The 20,212-nt window shown below is 43.1% G+C and overlaps 1 protein-coding gene across 1 annotated transcript in view; it reads right to left on the bottom strand.

The window, feature by feature from the left end:
- The window catches only part of masp2 (MBL associated serine protease 2), a 69,750-nt gene that overhangs the window by 8,692 nt on the left and 40,846 nt on the right, over positions 1 to 20,212 (bottom strand). The window contains exons 5-8 of the mRNA XM_085966848.1: positions 11,509 to 11,705; positions 7,469 to 7,616; positions 6,426 to 6,544; positions 3,587 to 3,665 (exon numbers count right to left, since the gene is read on the bottom strand). Of these exons, the coding sequence (XP_085822974.1) occupies positions 3,587 to 3,665; positions 6,426 to 6,544; positions 7,469 to 7,616; positions 11,509 to 11,705 (543 nt within the window). The remainder of the gene's footprint in view (positions 1 to 3,586; positions 3,666 to 6,425; positions 6,545 to 7,468; positions 7,617 to 11,508; positions 11,706 to 20,212) is intronic.

Here is a 20,212-nt window from a genome sequence, read left to right on the forward strand (position 1 = left end):
GGGAGGAAAGAAGGGCATTTAGAGCTCCCTGGATGACTAAAGTTACAGAGGTCTAAATGAGAGAAAAAGGAGGCTTATGACAATTGTCAGGTTAATACAATAGAGAACCAAGCTGAATATAGAAAGTACAGAGATCTTAAAAAAAAAAGGAGGGCTAAGGGAGAGTATGAGAATAGCGGCTAACATAAAACGGAAACCAATTTTTTTTTATAACCGTCGAAGGGTGAGGATGATTAGGAACCAAACAGATCTTGTAGAGGCAGAGGGTATGGGTGAGGTACTAAATGAGTACTTTGCATCTGCCTTCACTAGATCAGAGGATGCTGCCAATGTAGCAATAAACGAGGCAGTAGCAATAATCAATAGGATATAAAAATAGATAAAGAGGCAGTCCTCAAAAGTAGAAAAGTCACCAGGTCTAGTGGCATGCATCCTAAGTTGCTGAGGGGAATTAGGCTGGAGATTGTGGAGGCTCTGGCCACAATCTTGCATATGGGAGTAGTGCCAGAGGACTGGAGAATTGGGAGAGGGAACTGCAAATGTAACGCCCCTATTTAAGAAAGGAGGGAGACAGAAAGCAGGCAACTATTGACCAGTTAGCCTAACATCTGTCATTGGGAAAATGCTGGAGTCCTTCATTAAGGAAGTGCTAGCAGGACATTTAGAAAATCATAATATAGTCGAACACAAGCAGCATAGTTTTATGAAAGGGAAATCATATTTGACAAATTTGCTGGAATTCTTTGAGAATGTAACGAGCAAAGTGGATAAAGGGGAGCCAGTAAATGTCGGGTATTTGGATTTCCAGAAGGCATTCGATAAGGTGCCACATAAAATGTTACTGCACAAGATAAGAGCTCACGGGGTTGGGGGTAATAGCAAGGATAGAGGATTGGCTAACTAACAGAAAACAGAGAGTCGGGATAAATGGGTCATTTTCAGGTTGGCAAACTAACTAGTGGGGTGCCGCAGGGATCAGTGCTGGGGCCTCAACTACGATCTATATTAATGACTTGGATGAAGCCACTGAGTGTAATGTAGCCAAATTTGCTGACGATACAAAGATAATTGTGCGGAGGACGCAAAGAATCTCCAAAGGGATAGAGATAGGCTAAGTGAGTGGGCAAGAAACTGGCAGAGGGAGTTTAATGTGGGAAAATGCGAGGTTATCCACTTTGGTAGGAAAAATAAAACATTATTATTTAAATGGGGAGAGATTACAAAATGCTGGTGGTCCTTGTACATGAATCACAAAAAGTTAGCATGCAGGTACAGCAAGTAATTAGGAAGGCAAATAGAATGTTGGCCTTTATTGCAAAGGGAATGGAGTATAAAAGTAGGGAAGTCCTGTTACAACTGTACAGGGTGTTGATGAGACCACACCTGGAGTACTGTGTACAGTTTTGGTCTCTTTATTTAAGGAAGGATATACTTGCATTGGAGGCAGTTCAGCGAAGGTTCACAAGGTTGATTCCGGAGATGAAGGGGTTATGAAGATAGGTTGGGCCTATACTCATTGGAGTTTAGAAGAATGAGGGGATCTTATTGAAACCTAGAAGATTCTGAAGGGGCTTGACAGGGTAGATGCAGAGAGAATATTTCCCCTCGTGGGGGAATCTAGAACGGGGGCCCATAATTTCAGAATAAGTGGGCGCCCTTTTAAATCGGAAATGAGAAGGAATTTCTTCTCAGAGGGTCGTGAATCTTTGGAATTCTCTTCCTCAGGGAGCTGTGGAGGCTGGGTCATTGAATATATTTAAGAAGGAGATAGACAGATTTTTGAAAGGTAAGGGAGTCAAGGTTATGGGGAGCGGGCAGGGAAGTGGAGATGAGGCTAAAATCAGCCATGATCTTATTGAATGGTGGAGCAGGCTTGAAGGGCCAAATGACCTACTCCTGCTCCTACGCCTTATGTATAAAACCGGCAACTACAGGCCAGTCAGCCTAACGTCAGTGGTGGGGAAACTTAGAAACAATAATCTGGGGAAAAATTAATTGGCGTTTAGAAAAGTATGGGCTAATAATTGAAAGTCAACATGGATTTGTTACAGGCAAATTGTGTTTGACTAACTTGATCGAGTTCTTTGATGAAGTAATGGAGAGGGCTGGTGAAGGTAGTGCAGTTGATGTGTACATGAACTTTCAAAAGGTGTTTAAGTACCACATAATAAACTTGTTAGCAAAATTAAAGCCCATGGGATTAAAGGGACAGTGGCAGCATGGATACAGCATTGGCTGAGGGGCAGAAAGCAAAGAGTAGTGGTGAATGGTTATTCAGACTGGAAGAATAAAACAGTGGTGTTCCCCAGGGGTCAGTATTGGGACCACTGCTGTTTTATATATTAATGACCTGGACTTGGGTATACAAGGCATAATTTCAAAGTTTGCAGATGATATGAAACTCAAATGTAGTAAACAATGAGGAAGATAGTAACAGACTTCAGGAGGACTTTGGTAAAATGCGCAGACATGTGCCACATGAAATTTAATGCAGAGAAGTGTGACATACATTTTGGAAGGAAGAATGAAGAGAGGCAATATGAACTAAACGGTACAATTTTAAAAGATGCAGGAACAGATCTGGGGGTGTATGTACACAAATCTTTGAAGTTGGCAGGACAAGTTGAGAAGGCTGTTAAAAAGCATATGGAATCCTTGGCTTTATTAGGAATAGAGTACAAGTTGTGCTAAACCTTTATAAAACACTGGTTGGGCCTTAGCTAGAGTATTGTGTTCATTTCTTGGCACCACACTTTAGGAAGGATGTTAAGGCCGTGGAAAGATTTACTAGAATGGTACCAGGGATGAGGGACTTCAGTTATCTGGAGAAGCTGGGGTTCTTGCTGGAGATTTGATAAGAGTAAATAAGGAGAAACTGATTCCAGTGGCGGCAGGGTTGAGGGCACAGATTTAGGTGATTGGTAAAAAGAACCAGAGGTGACATGAGGAAACTGTTTTACGCAGCGAGTTGTGATCTGGGATGCGCTGCCTGAAAGGGTGGTGGAAGCATATTCAATAGTAACATTCAAAAGAGAATTGGATAAAGAAGGGAAAAAAATAATAGGGCTATGGGGAAAGAGCAGGGGAGTGGCATTAATTGGATAGCTCTACCAAAGAGCTGGCACAGGCACAATGGGCCGGCTGGCCTTCTGTGCTGTATCATTCTGTAAACTCTTCCATGGTTTCTGAGGGTGAAGAAGCACAGATCCCTGGAGTGAAATAGATGGTCCTGTGTAGTTTTTTTTCTTCTCATTTTTCCTTTTCTTTCTGTAAGACACTGACTTCTGGGTTATAGTTTCATGAGAGCTAGTCACCTTTCTGCACCTCACCGATGTGGCCTTCATGTGTAAGCCTAAACAGTAAGTGCCAGCAGGCTGTACAGTTACTGGGTCATCATAGTCGAGGCACTTTCTGCCTTCAACCAATGTGCAGACATGCACTTTGCAGTTGAAATTTCTGCATAGTAATAGGGAGTGAGAAACCAAAGCTTAGAGACATATGTTCCTGATTGAGAAGATGTTTCTGACTTTAGTGTAAACAGTAGAGAAGATTAGGGTAAACAAGTGGATACATTTTTTTTCCTTACGCTTGCATTCAGGCATGCCTTGGTTCCATGTTCCATCTTTCTGACAAATAGCAATGAACGATGGTAACCCTTTATCATCCTGGAGGAGAAAAATATAAAGAGTTACAGGACTGTTGTTAATTCTCAATAAGCGAACAGCTTCATTGTGTGTTGAGGAAAGTCCTAGGTTTGATCTGTGGTCTGTTGAATTAGTGGATCACAAACGAGTGGTAGGGGGAGCTAGGGGAGTGAAATTAGGCTCATCAGGAGGGAGATCTTGGCTCTCCAGAATGCTACCCAGTGTTCCCTGCTGTAAGTTGACCTGTGAACATCTGATGTGGCCAGGCTGAGGCTTGTCTAACCCTAACTTGGCTTTGATTCCCGCCCCACCTCCACAAAGTTGAACAGCTCTGCAGTGCTTACCATTCAGGGTCAGACATAAAGAATGACCACATGAATGAGGTTTAAAAAGCAAATTAACAATTTTAAGACCGGCCACAGGACAGCCAGAGTGAGAAATGTAAATGTTACACTGATGCAGATGGGGAACTCCTCTGAGTTTAGCACTGAGGCACATTAGAGAGAAATAGAGGGAGTTTTACTTTGTATCTAACCATGCTATATCTCATGAGTACCACTTTTCACATTTTCAAGCACATTCCAGTAATGATCAATATTGATGGTATATATTCAATATAGAGCACTTTGATTTCTGGTAATCCACTGCAGTTAAAGAAGTTTGGTACTTTAATCTCAGCAAGGATGCTATCCTACATCAAATGCATTCTGGCCATCCCTGTTGGCTATGGCATCTACTAGCCAATAAAAAAAACTACGTACAGCCGCACATGCCAACAGGAAGCCAGATGTATTTCTTCCGTTTATTTCATGGAAGGCACTGACTCATTATGGGGTACAGTTCCAGCGGCAGTAGTTGCCTTTTTCATACGTTCCCAAAGTGGCCGTTTTCACATAGCGAACCCAATTCTATCCTCGCCTAACAGTGCACGTGCAATCACACACAAGTTGTCGGCAGTAGTCACTGGACACTACCACTGCCCCCCAGGCCCTGGATGCTGAGGCCAACTACTTTATCTACCTCTGGAAATCTTCCAAGCCCTGATGGCCGCAGCCTCATAGTCTTCCCCCAACCCCGCACAGCCCGCTTCGACCTCCTTCCCAAGATCTACATACAGGACTGTCCTGGTAGAACCATTGATACAGCCTGTTCCTGTCCCACAGAACTTATTTCTTGACTCCTTTTTCTCCCCTTGTCCTCTCTCATCTGAACTATATCCACAACCCTTCCAACACTATTTTAACTATTTCCAGTTTCCTGGCCCTAATATCTCCTTTTCACCATGGACGTCTAGTCCCTTTACACCTCCATCCCCCCTCCAGGATGGCCTGCGGGCCCTCTGCTTCTTCCTTGAATGGAGGCCCAACCAGTTCCCATCCATCACCCTCCTCCGTCTGGCTGAACTTGTATTGAACAACTTCTTCTACTCCACTCACTTACTCCAAATAAAAGGTGTCGCTATGGGAACCTGCATGGGTCCTAGCTATGCCTGCTTTTTCGTCGGATGTGTGGAACATTCTTTGTTCCAGTCCTACTCGGGTCCCCACCTTCACCTCTTTTTTCCTGTACATCGATGACTGTGTCGGCACTGCTCCCTGCTCTCGCCCAAACTGGAAAATGTCATCAACTTTGCTTCCAATTCCCACCCCTCCCTTGCCTTCACATGGTCCATCACCGACTCTTCCCTTCTTTGACTTCTCTATCTCCATTTCTGGGGATAGGCTGTCCATCAATATCTACTATAAACCCATCAACTCCCACAGCTACCTTGATTACACGTCCTTACACCCCGCATCCTGTAAGGACGCTATTCCATTCTCCCAGTTTCTCTGTCTCCGTCACATCTGTTATGACGATGCCAATTTCCACACTAGTGCTTCTGATATGTCTTCCTTTTTCCAAAACCGAGGATTCCCCTCCACTGTGGTTGACGGGGGCCTCAACTGTGTCTGCCCCATTTCCTGCACTTCTGCCCTCATCCTTTCCGCTCCTTCCCAGAACTACGATCGGGTCCACCTCATCCTCGCCCTCTACCCCAGTAGCCTCCACATTCAACAAATCATCCTCAGCCACTTCCAGCACGATGTCACCACCAAACACATCTTGCCTTCCCCTTTCAGCATTCTGAAGGGACTGTTCCCTCTGTGATCTTGGTCCACTCTTCCAACACCCGTTCCCCTTCGCCCCAGCAACTTTCCATGCAAGCACAGGAGATGCAACACCTGCCCTTTCACCTCCTCCTTTCCCACCATCCCAGGCCCCAAATACTCCTTCTGGGTGAAACAGTGATTTACTTGTACTTCTTCCAACTTAAAATACTGTAGTTGTTGCTCACGATGCCGTCTCCTCTACATTGAGGAGACCAAACGCAGATTAGGTGATCACTTTGCTGAACACCTCCATTCAGTCTGCAAGCGTGACCCTGAGCTTCCGTTGCTTGCCACTTTAATTCTCCATCCCACTTGCACTCTGACCTCTGTCCTCGGCCTCCTACACTGTCCCAATGAAGCTCAACGCAAGCTCATCCGAAAGACGGCACCTCCGACAGTGCAGCACTCCCTCAGTTCTGCACTGAAGTGTCAGCCTAGATTTTTGTGCTCAAGTCTCTAGAGTGGGACCCACGACCTTCTGACTCAGAGACAAGAGGGCTACCACTGAGCCATGGCAGGACTGAATTAAACCAAACAGAACTGTGCTAGTTGCATGTTTGGTCCTACAATGTCTTTCTGTTTGGACATCCTGTGATAAATAACCATTGAAAGATAATAGTAAGTAACCTACCTGCATTATCTCATAACCAATGTCACAGGTAAGGTTGAACTGGTCTTTGAAAACGAATTGGAATTTCTCAGGTGTTACCTGACCTCTCTCAGGTACTATAGGATATGGACAAGGAGTTGCTGTATGAGATTTAAAAAAATAACCTTAGGCCCTTGCGAATTCTTTCAGGCATTCCCTATAATGATCCACACTTAGTCATAATGCCACTTTTGTAATGCTGTAAAGTGGTTGCCAGCAATGCAAAAATGGCGATGCGGTCCCGGAGAGAAGTGATGTGAGCTCTCTGGGACAGATAGTTATTTTATGAGGTGCAACGGGATGAGAATTTCAGGAGCTGCATTGGGTCCCCAGAAGCTGTGGGTTTTCAGGATGCCCTTCATTTATTCTGTCTGTTGTGAAATACATCGCCGTTCCTTCATCTGGGTCAAAATCCTGGAACTGCCTCCCTAACAGCACTGTGGGAGTACCTTCACCACACGGACTGCAGCGGTTCAAGAAGGCGGCTCACCAACACCTTCTCAAGGGCAGTTAGAGATGGGCATTAAATGCTGGCCATGGCAGCGACATCCATATCCCATGAACGAATATTTTTTTTAAAAATCAGTAAACCAAGTAATGAGATGATTTTATGTACATTAGAAAAGTGTGAGTAATTGTCCAAAAATGCAGGCGAGTTAGAACGCCTAAAACTGTACCATCATTGTGCAGAATTTATACTGCCCAGTCTCAGAAAATGATTAAGATAAAAATCAAGTAATATTGAGATCAATAAGGCTCAAACATTAACATTGTAAATAAGTTCAAAAAGAACATGTTTGTGATCTTATTACTCAGCTAATCTTCCTCTACTTTGGTATTGCTTGCACAGTGTAAATGCCTGGCTTTCCCAGTCAGCTGGCACTGTGAGGGTTAACTCTGCTTTTGCTACCCTTCAAATAAGTCTGATCTTCTCTTGAAAAAATAATTTATTAACATTAATATGGTAAAAGTGTAAGGCTGCTACGTAACTAGGAAAGCCCTAAATTCTGAGTGTTATCTCTCACCTGTTGTGGTATATTGTATTTTCCAGCCAGTGTTTTCTCCTGATGAATCAGTGCTGAATATAATGTCGACTGTGTTACTCAATGTGGTAATGTTTCCTGGCAACTGGTCCCCACAAAATAATTCATATTTCTTTTTAGCTGTAGTGATCTACAATGAAAAATGAGGCAAAATGGCAGAATTAAAGTTGAGATTTAATTTATTTGAACTTCTGTCCAAAGATGACAATTGCCGCCCGCTGCCTGTCAGCGATGTATTTAATGGCATTGTGTTTTAAACCTTTCATCTAAAGATTGTCATAGCAGTACAAAATAAGGGTTACACCATGCAAACCAGATCGATAAATGGAAAACATCAGATGCATCAACAACGATTTGCAAATGAAGAGAATGGGAGAAAATTGGCAGGAAAAGATAAGAAAAAAATGAGTGTGTTTACAATGTAGGCAGGTTTAGGCATTTCAAAAATATGATCTGTGTATATTAGTAGACCTCCTGTACAATTGGTTGTTTTTGTGGAATGTGGGCGGTGAGATAACCAATTCGAAAGTAGAAAAGTAACCAATTAGAAAGTAGTAAAATACAAACACTTAACCGATCAGGGAGAAGAAAATGAGGTATTGCACAAGACAGAATAAATGATTATAAAAATATACTTTGATATGAATATAGAGCGGCAGAAACTTCCAAGTGGAGCAGAAAGAGAAAAGATAGAGGATGTGCTGTTGGTGGATGTTTGTCATTCAAAAATAAATAATTTTATCCTAGAAATTATGTAAGATGGTTAGGAACTGCGCACCACATCTAAAGATGGCATTTATCCAGAAACAAATTCTAATTTTGTTCTGCAGTGTTTTTTTATAATTGCAAAATACTACTGGAATCCTTAGATTTAAACTAGGAAGACTGAGAAGGTTGCTGCCTGATGGCTCGGTTGGAAAGTCCAGTTTGGAGTCGAGCCATACGCACCAGAAAGGTCACAGGTTCAAGTTGGTCTCTTGAGTTAGTTGCTCTAGCTAGAATTGTACAGGGAACTCTCGATTTACCAGCACCTAAATAACCGGAAATCTCTGTTAACCGGCAAAATTCAGGAGTAGGTTCAGGTAAGTTTTTCTTTATATTAGTGGCTGTTCCTGGATCTGTGGCTGTGTAACCAGGGTTCCTGCACCTGTTGCTAAGCAACAGGGACGCCTGGATCTTGTGGCCGGGGTTCCTGCACCTGTTGCTAAGCAACAGGGAAGCCTGGATTTATTGCTGTGTATGGAGCTCTCGTACCTTTTACTATACCTCTCTGTAATCCGGACTTTTTGATAAACCGGCACATTATGTAACGAGAAAGGATTAATTAGCAATCTTGTTGTACGAGGCCCCTTGGGTCGGAGCGATCATAATATAATCGAATTCTTCATTAAGATGGAGAATGAAGTAGTTGACTCAGAGACTAGGGTCCTCAATTTAAATAAAGGAAACTATGATGGTCTGAGGAGCGAGTTGGGTAGGATTGATTGGGGATTGGCACTCAAAGGGTTGATGGTGGATAGGCAATGGCAAGCATTCAAAGACCGAATGGATGAGCTACAGAATTTGTTCATCCCAGTTTGGCATAAAAATAAAACAAAAAAGGTGACTCAACCGTGGCTAACAAGGGAAATTAGGGATAGCATAAGATCCAAGGAGAGGACATATAAATTGGCCAGAAAAAGCAATAATCCTGAGGATTGGGAGCAGTTTAGGATTCAACAAAGGAGGACAAAGGGATTAATTAAGAAAGGGAAAATAGAATATGAGAGAAAGCTTGCTAGGACATAAAAACTGAGTGTAAAAGCTTTTATAGATATGTGAAGAGAAAAAGATTGGTGAAGTCAAGTGTAGGTCCCTTGCAGTCAGAATCAGGGGAATTTATAATGGGAAATAAAGAAATGGCAGACCAACTAAATTCATACTTTGGTTCTGTCTTCACAAAGGAGGACACAAATAACCTCCCAGAGATGCCGGGGAGCATAGGGTCTGATGAAAGGGTGGAACTGAAAGAAATCAGTATTTGTAGGGAAATGGTGTTAGGAAAATTGATGGGACTGAAGGCCGATAAATCCCCAGGGCCTGATAATCTACATCCCAGGGTACTTAAGGAAGTGGCCCTAGAAATAGTAGATGCATTGCTGGTCATCTTCCAGAACTCGATAGACTCTGGAACAGAGCCCATGGATTGGAGGGTAGCTAATGTTACACCACTATTCAAAAAAGGTGGTAGAGAAAAAGCGGGGAATTATAGACCAGTAAGCCTGACATCGGTAGTGGGGAAAATGCTAGAGTCTATTATAAAAGATGTAATAGCAGAGCACTTGGAAAGCAGTGACAGGATCGGACAAAGTCAACATGGATTTACAAAAGGTAAATCATGTTTGACTAATCTACTGGAATTTTTTGAGGATGTAACTGGTAAAATAGATAAGGGAGAACCAGTGGATGTGGTGTATTTGGACTTTCAGAAGGCTTTCGATAAGGTCCCACATAAGAGATTAGCATGCAAAATTAAGGCACATGGGATTGGGGGCAAGGTATTGACTTGGATAGAGAACTGGTTGGCGGACAGAAAGCAAAGAGTTGGAATAAACGTGTCGTTTTCCGAGTGGCAGGCAGTGACTAGTGGGGTACCGCAAGGATCGGTCCTAGGACCCCAGATGTTCAGAATATATATTAATGATCTGGACGAGGGAATTGGATGTAATATCTCCAAATTTGCAGACGACACAAAGCTGGGTGGGCGTGTGTGCTGTGAGGAGGATGTCGTGAAACTCCAGCACGATTTGGACAGGTTGGGTGATTGGGCAGAAACATGGCAAATGCACTATAATGTGGATAAATGTGAGGTTATCCACTTTGGTGGCAAAAACAGGAAGGCAGATTATTATTTGAATGGCAATAGATTGGGAGAAGGGGAAGTGCAAAGAGACCTGGGTGTTCTTGTGCACCAGTCACTGAAGGTAAGCATGCAGGTGCAGCAGGCGGTTAAGAAGGCAAATGGTATGTTGGCCTTCGTAGCAAGAGGGTTCGAGTACAGGAACAAGGATGTCTTGCTACAGTTGTACAGGGCCTTGGTGAGACCGCACCTTGAGTATTGTGTGCAGTTTTGGTCGCCTTACCTGAGGAAGGATGTTCTTGCCATGGAAGGAGTGCAGCGAAGATTCACCAGGCTGATACCTGGGATGGCAGGAATGACGTATGAGGAGAGATTGTGTCGATTGGGCTTATACTCACTGGAGTTTAGAAGATTGAGAGGGGATCTCATCGAAACCTATAAAATTCTGTCAGGCCTGGACAGACTAGATGCAGGAAGGATGTTTCTGATGGCCGGGGAGTCCAGAACCAGGGGTCATAGTCTAAGGATAAGGGGTAAGCCATTTAGGACTGAAATGAGGAGGAATTTCTTCACCCAGAGAGTGGTGAACCTGTGGAATTCTTTGCCACAGAGGGCGGTGGAGGCCAGTTCATTAAATATATTCAAGGAAGAGTTGGATATATTTCTTAAGGCTAAAGGGATCAAGGGATATGGGGAGAAGGCAGGGACAGGGTACTGAATTTGGATGATCGGCCATGATCTCATTGAATGGCGGAGCGGGCTCAAAGGGCCGAATGGCCTACTCCTGCTCCTATCTTCTATGTTTCTACACCGGTCCCGTCGGTGCTGGATAAAAAAGAGTTTCCTGTAGTAGCTGTGCTATAATTGATGATCTTCACTCTTGGTCTAAGGAGGGGGTGGAATTCGGCCAAGGTTCCCACCCCTAATAACTGCTGACAAGTCTGTGCGTGTGGACGTTAGGTAAGGGCATGACCTACACAGTTGAAATGTCTCCCACCATTTAAGGGCCTACCAACAATATAGGCTTTCAGATGAATAATGGCTAATGTATTGGAGGGTTGTTGGTGCCCATTGAACTGTAAGCCAGCAAGATATAGTGCCATCAGGAGAGGGGAGAAGCAAAATAGTGGGGGGGGGGATGAGAAATAAGGGTGTTGTGCGTGAAGCTGAAGCAGTTACAAACCTTTACAGCATCGTAAGGACATGGGACATCAGGGTGAGATTCCACATCAAAGGATTCCACGAATTCAAGGACAATGCTGAACCCTTCCTCCACTTTAATTCTGTAATCGCAGTTGGAACTTTTGGCATAAGACATGGGATAGTTTGGACTTGAGAACTCTCCCGATCTCTCCGTGAAGATATTACCACTGCATTGTACTGTTTAATGACAATAAATTGCAGGACAGTTAACGTGGGATTTACTTAAAATATTACATGTACCAAATGACAGGTATCCAGGCAGAAGCAAAAGGTCTTTCCTACAAAATACTACCTGTTTACTCATTACCCAAGTGAAAGGAAGCACTTTATGCTTAATATTGATATTTAATCCTCGGCATGCTGCTGGGTTGCCAACTGGATAACTTATTGAGTGGTAACATTTACTACTAAGTTAAGTCAATAGTTGTATCTAGAGTGCAGGAATGCAAGTAGTCACACTCTTAAAATCTTAATCGGTCAAAAATCAGTGGCTAATTTTTACAAAGAAATTGATGAGTTGTGTTGGAGGTGAAATTCCTCTTTTAATCAAAACACATTCACACAAGCAGAATTATTGATGAAGAAAAACAGGCAGTCTGCTTTGTTAAAGATGACTTTCACTTACACTGTTATGTTAAAGAGAAAAAAAACACTTCAGAAGAGGGAGTATGAGTTAAAAATAACATCCAAGTTAAAATTGTTTTCTGGTTATGTAGGATTAATATTACCTGTACATATTAATAATACATACGATTCAGGAACTGTTCCTTTTAGATTGGAAAATTGTGTATGTCACTTCACTATTTAAGAATGGTGAGAGAGGAAAACCAGGGAATTATAGACCAGCTAGCCTAACATCTGTTGTCGGGTAATTACTAGAGTCTATAATTAAGGATAGGGTGACTGAACACCTTGAACATTTTCAGCTGATCAGAGAGAGCCAGCATGGATTTGTGAAAGGTAGGTCATGCCTGACGAATCTGATTGAATTTTTTGAAGAGGTGGCAAAAGTAATATGTCTATGGATGTTATTTATATGGACTTCCAGAAGGCATTTGATAAAGTCCCTCATAAGAGACTGCTAACTAAGGTTGCAGCCCATTGAATTGAAGGCAAATTATTGACCTGGTTAGAAAATTGGCTGAGTGGCAGGAGACAGTAGGGATAATGGGCAGGTACTCTAATTGGCAGGATGTGACTAGTGGTGTCCAGCAGGGATCTGTGTTGGGCCTCAACTATTCACTGTATTTATTAACAGCTTAGATAATGGGATAGAAAGCCACATATCCAAATTTGCTGATGACACAAAGATAGGTGGCATTGTAGGCAGTGTAGATGAAAGCATAAAATTACAAAGAGATATTGATAGATTAAGTGAATGGGCAAAACTGGCAAATGGATTTCAATGTAGGCAATTGTGAGGTCATCCACTTTGGACCTAAAAAGGATAGAGCAGGGTACTTTCTGAATGATGAAAGGCTAAAAACAGTGGAGGTGCAAAGAGACTTGGGGTCCAGGTACATAGATCATTAAAATGTCATGAACAGGTACAGAAAATAATCAAAAAGCTAATCGAATGCTGGCCTTTATATCTAGAGGACTAGAGTACAAGGGGGTAGAAGTTATGCTACAGCTATACAAAGCCCTGGTTAGACCACACCTGGAGCACTGTGAGCAATTCTGGGCACCACACCTTAGGAAGGATATACTGGCCTTGGAGGGAGTGCAGCGCAGGTTTACCAGAATGATACCCGGACTTCAAGGGTTAAGTTACAAGGCAAGATTACACAAATTAGGGTTGTACTCCCTAGAATTTAGAAGGTTAAGGATTGACTTGATCGAAGTTTTCAAGATATTAAGGGGAACAGATAGGGTAGATAGAGAAAACTATTTCTGCTGGTTGGGCAGCCTAGGACGAGGGGACATAGTCTAAAAATTAGAGCCAGACCTTTCAGGAGTGAAATTAGGAAACACTTCTACACACAAAGGGTAACAGAAGTTTGGAATTCTCTTCCGCAAACGGCAATTGATGCTAGATCAATTGTTCATTTTAAATCCAAGATTAATAGATTTTTGTTAACCAAAGGTATTAAGGGATATGTAGCAAAGGTGGGGTATATGGAGTTAGGTCACAGATCAGCCATGATCTCACTGAATGGTGGAACAGGCTCGAGGGGCTAAATGACCTACTCCTGTTCCTACCTTCCTATTACAGAAATAAAACTTCCAAAATCAGAGAATCTTTATTCCTGTAATCTTTAGGATTATTTCAGCATTATAGTGTATGAGTGAAAACATTTTCAAAAATTGGATGGCTCGGGGACCCTGAAATTCCCCAGACGCGCTAGCAGTCAAAGGATCCATATTGATAGTATTCACACCTTTTCATTCAATGGTCATCCTTATGAGTGGAATTTAAGCCACATTTTATAATTTTTCAGTAAATATATTAACATGCAGTTTGTTTTTCAGTAGGTAGAACTCTTGTCTCTGAGTGAAAACTACAGAGGTGCCATCTTTCAGATGAGATGAGTCCCCATCTGACTGTTGAGGTGTGTTTAAAAAAAAAATCCCATGGCACTATTCAAAAGTGGACAGGGACTTCTGGGATCCTGGTCAACATTCCTTTTTCAACCAAACATTACCTAAAACAGACTCACTATTCATTCATCTACATTGCTGTTTGTGGGATGTTGCTGTGTGCAAAATGGCGACCTACATAACAAAAGCGATGCTTCTGTCCTTCTGTCTGTCTGTCATCGCGTGTGCGTCTGTCGGGCTATGCGCTCGAAAGTTACAGGGCGTACCTACGCGCGCGTTACCTCAAACGAAAGCTTACACTTCCGGGACGGTCGTAAGCGTATTTACTTTTCGGTCGGACGAAAATTGTTTGCGCCTTATGCAAAAAACCTTCAAAATTAAACTCATTATCTGCTAGCATTGATTGACTGACGTCAAGGTTCGACCAATCCTGTTCCATCATGATTGACCGATCCTACAGTACAGTCCCCTGATGGTTGGCCAATCGGTGTGTGTGTGGGCGGGACTATTGGTTTTCATCTCGGGGATGTGGCAGCCATTGTTTCACTACCAGCTCTGACTTCAGCTTCCAGCTAAAACTACTTTGAAAGTTAGTATCTCTTTTAAAAATAACATAAGATTTACCAAAAATGTTTTATAAGTACTTTCACTTTCATTTTTCCAGCTTTTAAAAGGTAGACAGACAGGGACACAGACAGGGCCCTAAAGCCTGGGACTCAATTTAAACCGCCTGCCCCAAAACAGCCCTGGCAACGCCGGGCTCCCCCCAGCTAGTTTCATTATATGTGAGAAGGTGAGAGACATTGTATGACACTATATAAATGCCAGTCTTTTGTTGTATGATTTTTACTTAGATCTCTCCATGGATGGGGAAGGGAAAATGGTAGTGCTATGATTGTGAGGTAGACATGTTACCTTAAGAAATGGATCATGTCCTGCACGCAATGCTCTCCCATTTGCCCTGATTCCTTGAGACTGCAAAAAAGCAGGACAAGCTCCCTACATCTCCCTTGTCGCAACAGGAGACAGATTCATAGATCTGTTGTGTCATTGGTTCCCTGCAAATCTGTTTATACACCGGAGTCCAGCAGATAGTCTGAGAATCATGGGGCCAGCAAACTGTTTCATCCTAATAGAGCTGAAGTGCTTTGCCCGAAAAATAAAAAATTATTCTGTAACTGCAACTTCATATTAAAAGTTATTAAACTCTCACTGACCATATGGATTGGATGGGAGAGAAAAAAATCAAAACAAACTGACTGACACATTTATCTAAATTCAGCCACTGCAATGTTTTGCCCGAGTCCAATTCAGTTCTAGTTCGAATTCCCTCGGCACTACAAATAATCTGTTTTTCTCAGGCTGTCCTAGCTTAGTTTATGGCGGAGTATAAATCTGAACTTAGTATCAAGTCCAATTGTTTCCTCTCTGTAGTGTATGTACCTTGAAGAAGGAACTATATTCTGCAGCCCCTGTATACTGCAGTACCAGTAGTGACCACCCCTGTATATAAGCCTGTGCAGTAACTTTGTATAGTAGTTCCAGTTTTGTCTCCATTCAGTAAACACCTGTTATAACCAACTTCTGCAGTCCTTGTCTCAATTACACACGGACATTACACTCTCCTCTTCTGTTAATCCTAAATTGCAAATATGTTATCCTGCTGGCTCTTCCTCCTCCCAGCATCCTCATTATATTGAAATGGAAACTCCTCACACCATCTCTGGCTCGAATTCGTTCGTTCCCAGGATCTTAAACCTGTGGAACTCCTCACCTCCTTCAATCTTCCTCCTACAGTCAACAGGCTTTTAAAACTCAACTTTGACTTTGCCCAACTACTGCTACTTGACTTTCCTCAAGTTTAGTGTGGTCACCTTTCGCCTAGGCTAAAACTGCATGGGAGTAATGCTGTATTTCTTTTTTTTAAATTGTGCATATCCTGAACAGGTCTGCTTACACAATGTGCCGATGAAACTGGTCTACACGTTCCTGAACAAGAATTGTTTATACATGCAGCAATTAAAGCAGGACTTTCTGTTTGGTTTTATTTGTCAATATCAAGCAAATATTCCCTGAAAACCAATCATCCATTTCAAAGCTAGACAAGTGGCCATTCCTACTTCTGTCCTCGTTCTTTCAACATTAGCTGGCCTGCACTAAAAGCTTTGGCCCTTCACCTCACTGTCTCAATAAAAGCAAGCAACAAACAATGTTGTTCAGTTTGTTTTAATCACACACAGCAGTACAGTGTTACACTGGCACGTCTGCTTAGCAGAAAATTACATTCCCATTTCCTGGTGTACCAAGGCTGGCTTTTGGATTGCGGACGCATAGTTACGCCTTGCGGACTGGAAGAGGAAAAAAAGATTGACCTTAATGGAAGCAAAAAAAATTGAACTTCTGTCGAAACAAATACTTGAAACATGAAGTGGCCAGTATTAACCTCTAGACTGCCAGCAGATCCAGGGAAATTACTGTCTCCCTGGGCCAGCCAAGTTTTCAGCTCATCTGCTTCGATTCTGGAACAGTTGCTAATATTATTATGGTAACAAAGCTACGCAAACACCAGGAACAGCTTTTATTACTGTAATATTCCTGCTGACCATATTCTAACACATACCAAGTCCCGCTCACCCATCACCCCAGTGCTCGCTGACCTACATTGACTCCTGGTTCAGCAACACCTGGGTTTTAAAAATCCCATCCTTGTTTTCAAATCCATCCATGGCCTCGCCCCTCCCTATCTTTGTTACCTCCAGCCCTACAATCGTCTGAGATCTCTGCACTCCTCCAGTTCTGGCCTCTTACTCATCCCCGATTTTAATCGCTCCACCATTGCTGGCCATGCCATCAGCTGCCAAGGCCCTAAGCTCGGAAATTCATAGAAACATAGAAGATAGGAGCAGGAGTAGGCCATTCGGCCCTTCGAGCCTGCTCCGCCATTCAATGAGGTCATGGCTGATCATCCAAATTCAGTACCCTGTCCCTGCCTTCTCCCCATATCCCCTGATCCCTTTGGCCTTAAGAAATATATCCAACTCTTTCTTGAATATATTTAATGAACTGGCCTCCACCGCTCTCTGTGGCAGAGAATTCCGCAGGTTCACCACTCTTTGGGTGAAGAAATTCCTCCTCATTTCAGTCCTAAATGTCCTACCCCTTATCCTTAGACTATGACCCCTGGTTCTGGACTCCCCGACCATCGGGAACATCCTTCCAGCATCTAGTCTGTCCAGGCCTGACAGAATTTTATAGGTTTCGATGAGATCCCCTCTCAATCTTCTAAACTCCAGTGAGTATAAGCCCAATCGACACAATCTCTCCTCATACGTCATTCCTGCCATCCCAGGTATCAGCCTGGTGAATCTTCGTTGCACTCCTTCCATGGCAAGAACGTTCTTCCTCAGATAAGGCGACCAAAACTGCACACAATACTCAAGGTGCGGTCTCACCAAGGCCCTGTACAACTGTAGCAAGACATCCTTGTTCCTGTACTCGAACCCTCTTGCTACAAAGGCCAACATACCATTTGCCTTCTTAACCGCCTGCTGCACCTGCATGCTTACCTTCAGCGACTGGTGCACAAGAACACCCAGGAGTCTTTGCACTTCCCCTTCTCCCAATCTATTGCCATTCAAATAATAATCTGCCTTCCTGTTTTTGCCACCAAAGTGGATAACCTCATATTTATCCACATTATAGTGCATTTGCCATGTTTCTGCCCAATCACACAACCTGTCCAAATCGTACTGGAGTTTCATGACATCCTCCTCACAGCTTACCCTCCCACCCAGCTTTGTGTCGTCTGCAAATTTGGAGATATTACAACCAATTCCCTCGTCCAGATCATTAATATATATTGTGAACAGCTGGGGTCCTAGGACCGATCCTTGCGGTACCCCACTAGTCACTGCCTGCCACTCGGAAAACGACCCGTTTATTCCAACTCTTTGCTTTCTGTCCGCCAACCAGTTCTCTATCCAAGTCAATACCTTGCCCCCAATCCCATGTGCCTTAATTTTGCACGCTAATCTCTTATGCGGGACCTTATCGAAAGCCTTCTGAAAGTCCAAATACACCACATCCACTGGTTCTCCCTTATCTATTTTACCAGTTACATCCTCACAAAATTCCAGTAGATTAGCCAAGCATGATTTACCTTTTGTAAATCCAAGTTGACTTTGTCCGATCCTGTCACTGCTTTCCAAGTGCTCTGCTATTACATCTTTTATAATACTCTAGCATTTTCCCCACTACCGATTGTCAGGCTTACCAGTCTATAATTCCCCGCTTTTTCTCTGCCACCTTTTTTGAATAGTCGGGTAACATTAGCTACCCTCCAATCCATGGGTACTTTTCCAGAGTCTATTGAGTTCTGGAAGATGACCAGCAATGCATCTACTATTTCTAGGGCCACTTCCTTAAGTACCCTGGGATGTAGATTATCAGGCCCTGGGGATTTTTCGGCCTTCAGTCCCATCAATTTTCCTAACACCATTTCCCTACAAATACTGGTTTCTTTCAGTTCCACCCTTTCATCAGACCCTATGTTCCCCGGTATTTCTGGGAGGTTATTTGTGTCCTCCTTTGTGAAGACAGAACCAAAGTATGAATTTAGTTGGTCTGCCATTTCTTTGTTTTCCATTATAAATTCACCCGATTCTGACTGCAAGGGACCTACGCTTGACTTCACCAATCTGTTTCTCTTCACATATCTATATTCCCTCCCTAAACCTTTGCACCTCTCTATCTCTGTCTCCTCCTTTAGCACGCTCCTTAAAACCTACTTCTTTGACCAAGCTTCTGGTCACCTATCCTAATATCTCCTTCAGTGGCTTGGTGTCAAATTTTGTTTGATAACACTCATGTGAAGCACCTTGGGACATTTTACTACAATAATGACACTACATAAATGGAAGTTATTGTTGAAAGTAGAAGCAGAGGACCTAAGTGGAAATTAGTGAAAGTTTGCACAGCTAAAACCTGATTTGTGTGGCCAGTACCTGATTTGCACAACTAGTACCTGATTTGCACGGCCAGTACCTGATTTGCACAACTAGTACCTGATTTGCACGGCCAGTATCTGATTTGCACGGCCAGTATCTGATTTGCACGGCCAGTATCTGATTTGCACAGCCAGTACCTGATTTGCATGGCCAGTATCTGATTTGCACAGCCAGTACCTGATTTGCACGGCCAGTACCTGATTTGCACAACTAGTACCTGATTTGCACGGCCAGTATCTGATTTGCACAGCTAGTACCTGATTTGCACAACTAGTACCTGATTTGCACGGCCAGTATCTGATTTACATGGCCAGTACCTGATTTGCACGGCCAGTACCTGATTTGCACGGCCAGTACCTGATTTGCACAGCCAGTACCTGATTTGCACGGCCAGTACCTGATTTGCACGGCCAGTATCTGATTTGCACGGCCAGTACCTGATTTGCACGGCCAGTACCTGATTTGCACGGCCAGTACCTGATTTGCACAGCCAGTACCTGATTTGCACGGCCAGTATCTGATTTGCACGGCCAGTACCTGATTTGCACGGCCAGTACCTGATTTGCACAGCCAGCACCTGATTTGCACGGCCAGTATCTGATTTGCACGGCCAGTACCTGATTTGCACGGCCAGTACCTGATTTGCACAGCCAGTACCTGATTTGCACGGCCAGTATCTGATTTGCACGGCTAGTATCTGATTTGCACGGCCATGTTGTGAATCTGACTTTCCTGGCTCACAGCGAGATCTTCTCTTCGCTCACAAATTTTAAATGTATTCAGTGCACAGGCATGAACTTTCTCAAAATATTGAAAATAAGTACATTTATAAAATGCCAGGGGCTCCATCAGGTCCATTGAGAAATTTTTAAACAATGTTTGACATAACATGAAGTTATGCTCTATTCAAGTGGTGTGTGACTGCCTTCCCAACCACTGTGGTCTGAAATGGTGACCTAACTGCACCTTTAATGAATTTGTCATTTCATTCACCGAAAAGTGGAATTATGCCCAACTGCTTCTAGCCAGTAAAAAGTCTGCAGTATATAAAGATAAAAAACAGATGGGACTGAATGAATAAACTCCATCCCAGCCACTGAAGCCCAATAGACCCAGGCAAGTAAATAGATGGCTTTG

This window comes from Somniosus microcephalus, chromosome 25 (genome assembly GCF_052327205.1).
Source record: "Somniosus microcephalus isolate GS21.2 chromosome 25, FLI_Smic_1.0, whole genome shotgun sequence".
NCBI classification, from domain to species: domain Eukaryota; kingdom Metazoa; phylum Chordata; class Chondrichthyes; order Squaliformes; family Somniosidae; genus Somniosus; species Somniosus microcephalus.